Below are 7,946 nucleotides of genomic sequence, written 5' to 3'. Positions count from 1 at the left end.
AATGACATGAGAAAAAAAATATGAGCTCTAAGAATAGAATTACAGAGCTTAAATATATTTCAAAATTAAATCACATTGATTAGTCATTCCCACTCTGATGTCTCCAGGGAAATGTCCAGAGAAATGGAGGAGCTCTGGGTAACCATCACTCACACACAAACTATACTTAATAAAGTTAATAAGATAACAAAATCCCAAATAATATGAATTTAATAAAATTGCAGAAGACAAACTGGAGTGAATATTGTCATTAAAGGTAGTTATAATTTGTTATAATTATGGAAGAATTCATGAAGGATCAAATCTAAAATTACTCTTTTAAAAATTGAAGGATGGTCCCTGGTAGAAAAAATATAAAAGGTGAACATAACAATGTTAAAGAAATAGATAGTAGGTATCTAACAGTGAAATTATTTAATAGTGTAATTTGCAATTCTCAGAATACAGGCATGCACCACATAATGACATTTTCATTTCATCAATGACTGACCAGGTGTTCGACACTGGTCCCATAAGATTATAACAGAGCTAAAAAATTCCTATTTCCTAATGACACTGTATCTATGATAATGTCAAATGTAACACATTACTCAGGTGTTTGCAGTGATGCTGGTGTAATCAAATCTGCACTGCCAGTTATATAAAAGAATAACACATACAATTGTGTGCAGTACATAATACTTGATGATGATAAACAAATATGTTACTGGTTTATATTTTTCCTGTACTATACTTTTTATGATTTTTATACTCCTACTTATTTTTAAAAAGTTAACAGTAAAACAGCCTCACACAAGTCTTTCAGCAAGTATACCAGAAGAAGATATTGTTATTATTATCATAGGAGATGACAGCTTCATGCATGTTATTGCCCCTGAAAACCTTCCAGTGGGACAAGGTGTGGAGCTGGAAGACAATGATATTGATGATCCTGACCTTGCGTAGGCCTGGGCTAATGTGTGTGTTTGTGTCTTCATTTTTAACAAAAAAGTTTAACAAGTTAAAAAAAAAAAATTTATAGAATAAGGATATAGGCAAAGAACATACTTTTGTACAGCTGTATGTTTTAAGTGTTATTAAATACTCAAAAAGCTAAGGAAATTAAGAAGTTTATGAAGTAAAAATGTTGTAGTTAGCTAAAATGAATTTATTGTTAAAGAGAGAAAATGTTTTTTAGTAATTTTAGTGTAGGCTAAATGTAGTGTTTACAAAGTCTAAAGTAGTGTTCAGTAGTGGTCTAGACCTTCACATTCACTCAGCACTCACTCACTCACTCACTCACCCAGAGCAACTTGAAGTCCTGCAAGCTCCATTCATGGTAAGTGCCCAATACAGGTATACCATTTTTTATCTTTTATATCATATTTTATTGTACCTTTTCTATGTTTATATATGCTTAATACATAAATACTTACCATTGTATTACAATTGTCTACAGTATTCAGTACAGTAACATGCTGCACAAATTTGTAGCCTAGGAGCTATAGGCTGTATCATATAGCCTCAGTGTGTAGTAGGCTATACCACCTAGGTTTGTCTAAGTGCACTCTATTATGTTCCCACAATGACAAAACCACTTAACAATGCATTTCTCAGACTATATCGCTCTTGTTAGGCTATGCATGACTGTATTTATTTTGACATCAAATTAGTTTATATCATGCCTTTATTTCATCTTCCATTTCCAACACAGATTTTCATCTGAAAAAGCACTCAAGCCAAGACATATTTTTAAATTTGATGCACTCATATAACATCTTGATTAAATCAAGGTCGAATAATGTGAAAGGGGTCACCTTATTCAGGAACAACCCTCGTTTATAGTCTCAATATTTCATTACCTCATTTAAAGCAGCGATTACTTTTCAATCTTTAGAATGGTCTTAGTTATTAGCAGAGTATGGAAACAAATGATTAACGATATCTTAAAATATGGATACCAAAATTTTCGTTGTCATAGCATTTGGGGATGGATACTAAATGATTTAATGGTATAAAAAGCATATGGGGGTGTTTGACACAGAGGTTTCACTAAGGACTAGTTGGAAAGAGTATTATTATTGTTTTGCACACTTCTGGCCTAAGATAGCATATAATCAAAGGGCAACATTCACATGTTAGCCCTGAGTAGCTCTGTGTGACACGTCAGAGGATGACTTTGAAGATGTAATGAAGCAGAGAATGTGGAAGCTGTGCTTTATAAACTTATAAATGTAATCTGCTACCATGAAACAACTAATTGACTGGCAGAGTGACTCAGAATGTTGTTACGGAGATGCTATCTTAACTTTTTGACTGAATATTTCTCATCCTGCAGAGAACTGTGATCTCATAAAACACATGTCACCACTAAAAGCATATGAGCAAAAAATTAACTTTCTCAAAATACTGCTTCACTAAACTAGCTGATGTTGGTATATCAATGTACTTTTTAGCTGAAAAAAAAAAAGGAAAGGTCTTGAAAGGTCGTGAAATAATTTCAGATTTGACTGTCTCTGAGCCTAAACCAGGACGTCGACTTTTGTCCTGACAGCAGTCACTTGGAACTAAAAGACATATTTGTAGTTATGTACAATCAGTAGGTCACGACAACTATCCAAACTCTTATACTAAAACAAGATGATAATCTCATTGAATAAAAATTTGTTTTCAAAATGAATGCTAGCTAAAATTTAACGTAAAATATCAAATGCCCAAAGGTTGAACTAAATCGTAATGAATAAAAGCCCAAGAATGCAAAACAAAATTCCTGAGCATAGGGAAACTTTGTCATTGTAGGTTAATTCTCTCAATTTATACTTGAGAAAACGGACAATAAAAGTATTTAATTTTCTTGTTCAGTTTCAAATCGCTGAGATAGATTTGTTTAATCCAAAAGCCTTCTTGCTTCCCTTGGAGATTATATATTATTCAACCAACTAGTTGGAGCTGGACAACGCTATCTTGATTCATATGACTCCAGGTTTTCTCCTCCTTTTTCTCCTACCATTGCTACCTCAATATGTTTATTCTTCTTAACATTTCAGCAATGCCTTGCAGCAGGGTTTCTGAAAATGAATCATCCTGTTCCTCAGCCCCAGGACACATTTACTCTATCAGACACCTAAAGATAAGAAACAATAAATTTCATTCTAGCAACCTCCTCAGCTGATTTGTATGCAACTCAAAGTTTGAAAACTGTACAGCCACTTTTACTTTGTATTTAATCTTCACCTCACTCAAGAATGATAGTTATTGTCAACCTTCTTACACAGAGGAAGAAATTCCATTTCAAAATGGTTGGGTTACTGGATTACGATAACTGCCTTTAATTTGTAGTGTCACGTAGGAAAATAAGATCACCTGATACCAGATGTTTTATGTTATTCTGACCCCAGGTTACTGCACCCTGTCATCTGTAAGTAGACAATCAATGCATCACCATGTTTTGTCAATGCCCGTATCTCTAACTTCCTTGCCGCATCCCTACGACAGGTGAAACGAATTGAAGATAATGCCACTAATTAATGAAAGCCGTCCTGAAGAATTTATTCTGCTAGGCTTTGCAGACCGCCCTTGGCTAGAGCTTCCTCTGTTCACTAGTCTTCTTATAACGTACCCCATAGCCATGATGGGAAACATCACAATCATTCTGGTGTCCAGGTTAGACTCTCGTCTTCACAGCCCCATGTATTTCTTCCTCGCCAACCTCTCCTTTTTGGACATGTGTTACACCACAAGCATTGTCCCTCAGATGCTGGTTAACCTGGGAAGCTCTAAGAAGACCATCAGCTATACGGGGTGTGCAGTTCAGCTTTATTTCTTTCACATAATGGGGGGCACAGAATGTTTGCTCTTGGCTCTCATGTCCTTCGATCGCTATGTGGCCATCTGCAGACCTCTTCACTACACCCTCATCATGAATCAGCGCATTTGTATCCTATTAGTTTCCACCGTGTGGCTAATTGGAATAACCTATGCTGTCTCTGAGGCCACTGCTACATTACGGTTGCCACTGTGTGGTCTCAATAAGCTGGATCACTTAGTGTGTGAGATTCCTGTTCTGATAAAGAATGCCTGTGGTGAAAAAGGTTCTAACGAGCTCACACTCTCTGTGGTATGCATTTTTATGTTAGCTGTTCCACTATGCTTAATTCTTGCTTCCTATGCTAGTATTGGACATGCTGTATTTAAGATCAAATCTTCTGAGGGAAGGAAAAAGGCCTTTGGGACATGCTCCTCCCATCTTATTGTACTTTTGTTATTTTATGGCCCAGCCATCAGCATGTACCTTCAGCCCCCGTCCTCCATCTCAAGGGATCAACCCAAGTTCATGGCCCTCTTCTATGGAGTGGTGACTCCCACACTCAACCCCTTTATCTACACCCTGCGGAATAAGGATGTGAAGGGGGCATTATGCCACCTGGTGAGGAGCATTTTCAGCTTTAAGTGATAGTCGGTAGACATCAAATGAAATTATTGAACAATTAGAGTAGGTTGCTATGGTTTTCTCTAACAAATTCTTGTCTCATAATCAAATATCGGTTTACATGTTCTTGCAAAATATGTTATGTCTCTGAGACTCTTTGTAAACATGTCCAGCAAGGATTATATTTGGCTAGTATGCACATTATATTATGGAAATATATTAAAATAGTTCTATACTGGTTGGTACATATGGAGATAGTAACTGTGTTACGTAGAAAAAGTATTAGTAAAATGAATTCATTAGTTCAAGCTAATTGTAAAAATAGTATGGCAACCACTCATCAATGAGCCTCCTGTCAGAGTCACCTGAGAAACATTACGTCACTCTCTGCGAGTTATCCCAAGTTTAAATGGGCACTGTGGCTACACTGGGCATTCAATGGGAAGAACGTTATACTTTGGAAGAATCATGAATCTCATATTTATGAGATATCAACCCCAATTTATGTAGATACTATTTCTTCTTTAAAATTCAGTGTAATTCTTTTTTAACAAATAAATATGCAGTGATTTTGTATTTTAATTAAATAATTTATTATTAAATTTTGAAATGAGTGGAATAGTGGGACAAAAAGTATGAAAAAGTGTCTGACACTTTCCTTTTACATACTATAATAATAAGTCTTCAAATCAGTGAGATAACAAGAAAGTGACATTAGTAATTAAATACAACCTGGAAGCATTTCTGCGCACAATTTGGAACAGCCAGGAATGCCTTTTGGAACTGACTGTGTTAGAATCAGTATCAGAAAAAAATAATTTGCATTTCTGGAACAAAAGGAAACTTGATTACCTCCACAAACAATATAAGTATCTTTTTACTGATGTAAATGTTGAACAAAACCTGTATTATTAAAAGTTGAAAGTGCTAAAGCTTAATTCTAGGACTCACACCCCAAAACTTAAAACTTTGTCATGAAATTAGTTGCAATTTATGAGAGTAAATGAATAGATTTTATATTTACTTGGTGTTGAATTAATATGTTGAGAGTTCAACACGGTGTTGTGTAGTGAAGAAGTAAATACTTGTAAGAAAAACAAAAGGTCATTTGGACTTTTCTGTCATAACTTCTGGTATGATCAAGATCTAAGTCAATAATTAGAAGGAAAACTTCATGCTGTTTCAAACAAGAATCAACTGCAAACCAGATACACTTGTTGAAAAATAACAGATCATCTGGTGCTGGTACAGATCCTCAAATCATTGAAATTTTATATATTTAGTTTGGAAAAAAATTTAAGTAACTTTAAAATTGGCCTATTTCTGGTTGACTGCCAGAAAAATGTTTTCAAATTTTATACCCATGCACACACAATCACATGACCTAATTCTGTAGTGTTAAACAATAGCTTTGATCATTTTTATTAGTTGAGGTATCCTTTGTCTAACTTAGTCTTACATACAGAAGTATATAGTAATTTCTAGTTTTGAGGGCAAAGCCCAGAAAGATTTTTGTCAAAAGCTTTGCTATAAAAACTCATTACAGTTCATCTGACTCTTTCTCAAGTTATACTCTGTCCTTAGCTAATGTATATACTACCTTCAAGGCCTGTAAAAAATATTCATTTCAGAGGCATGAGTGAAATCTAGACACAGTGAAAAATCAGGATTTCCTAAGAATTACGTGCAAAAATCTCAGAATAAAGATTACTCAGAACAGTGGTCTGGAAAGCCCACAGAAAGGTTTTATTTGGACTTTGCATTTCCAGGGAATATATACTGCTCAGTATGCTACAGCATGAAGGATACTTCAGTCAACTTCTGAAAAATTCTGTAGAAGAGAAGGGACACATTATACTTGAAAGAGAAAGCATGCTCTACCTTTTGTGTAAAGCATGAGCGATTCTGAGATTGCCTTTCAAGGAAAGTGATCTAAAGGTTTTATTTCCCCCAAGCAAGTAGGCCTTTCCTAAATAACAAATGGAAGAAAGCAAAGCATTTTAACCCTAGTTTTAAAGACACTAAAAATGTATTGGGGAAAATATTTAGGGTAGAACTCAGGAAGGTTTAACAGTGGCTCTCTCCATATTAGAGATGTTCTCAGATCTGCATAGCATAATAACTGCAAGGCAAGAAGTGCTAACACGCACCTTCAAGAATGTGCCTTTGGGATGAGTTCATGTCCTTTGCAGGGACATGGATGAAGCTGGAAACCATCATTCTGAGCAAACTGTCACAAAGGCAGAAAAACAAACACCACATGTTCTTGCTCACAGGTGGGAAATGAACAATGAGAACACTTGGACACAGGGCGGGGAACATCACACACCGGGGACTGTAGTGGGGTAGGGGACAGGAGAAGGGATAACATTAGGAGAAATACCTAATGTAAATGACAAGTTAATGTGTGCAACAAACCAACATGGCACATGTATACCTATGTAACAAACCTGAACGTTGTGCACATGTACCCTAGAACTTAAAGTATAATAAAAATAATAATGTAGACATAAAAGCAAAAAAAAAAAAAAAGGAATGTGCCTTTGGAATGAAAAAAGACGACTAATTAAAGTACTCAAAGAAGAATTAAATTAAAAATATTTTCAAAAGGCAAATAAAAATTTTAATATTTAATAGGAGTATATAGTAAGACATCACTGGCTGAGGAAATATCATAATCATAATCAAAAAGTTATGTTAAAAAGGAGAACTCACAACTATTGAAAAGCTGCCATGAGTCAGTAAAAGTGTTAAACACATTTTATGTATGGTCTTATTTAATCTTTCAATAATCCTTTAAGGTATGCATTAGCCACATTTGATAGATAATGAAAATGTGGTTCACTAATTCTTGAGCTTGCATAGTGTATGTCAGAACTGGAATTTGAAAGCTTTCAAGTGCCAAAAATTCATGCTTTTTCCACCTTATAACAAACTACTTGCAAAAATGATGGAAATTTAAAATTATACATTCGAAATCATGAAGAATTCAGTATTTCCATCTGAAATCACATGGGGCAATATGGAAGACTGAAAGGAGGATATATGTTGAACTAGAACCAGGAACCAGAACCAAGGCTGATATTAAAGAATGTGTGTTTCTATAGGAGATGAGAACTTGAAGGATTTTAAGCCCTGAGACTATATAAGACCTTTATTTTATGACTACATTTAGTAAAGTAAAAAACCATTTGGAGTAGAAAAACACGGGAAATTAGTTAAGTGTACTGCAACAATCTATGCAATAGATAATGAGGCTCTCTAGTAGGATAAGAGAAGTAAAAATGAAAAAGATGGGGAAAGTGTGAGAGATTAACATAGGAGGTTAACTTGGAAATTTTGTTAAATGTGTGTCCTCTGGGAAAAAGATGAGCCAAAGACAGTGGTGTTGATGTTTTAAGTCTGCAGGATTGAGCAGAAGGTGTAGATTATTTCAACAACTTTAATATCAAGGAAAGTAGTTTTTGAAACAGAAGTTAAAAGGACTCCAGAGAAACTGAAGTCAAATTCTGTGGAAGATGTTACTAATTATCTACAA

At 34.9% G+C, this 7,946-nt stretch overlaps 1 protein-coding gene across 1 annotated transcript; it reads left to right on the top strand.

Annotated features, from left to right (window-relative positions):
• The first annotated feature begins 1,408 nt into the window (after positions 1-1,408).
• Positions 1,409-6,912, top strand: LOC101024406 (olfactory receptor 2B6-like). The gene has a single exon (XM_021937075.2). It carries the CDS (start codon positions 3,494-3,496, stop codon positions 4,430-4,432), a length of 939 nt encoding a protein of 312 aa, XP_021792767.1. The 5' UTR covers positions 1,409-3,493; the 3' UTR covers positions 4,433-6,912.
• Positions 6,913-7,946: the final 1,034 nt, after the last annotated feature.

The sequence above is a fragment of the Papio anubis genome, chromosome 6 (assembly GCF_008728515.1).
Source record: "Papio anubis isolate 15944 chromosome 6, Panubis1.0, whole genome shotgun sequence".
Taxonomy (NCBI): Eukaryota; Metazoa; Chordata; class Mammalia; order Primates; family Cercopithecidae; genus Papio; species Papio anubis.
Note: the sequence above shows the minus strand (reverse complement) of the source record. Positions and strands in the feature narration are given on the sequence as shown.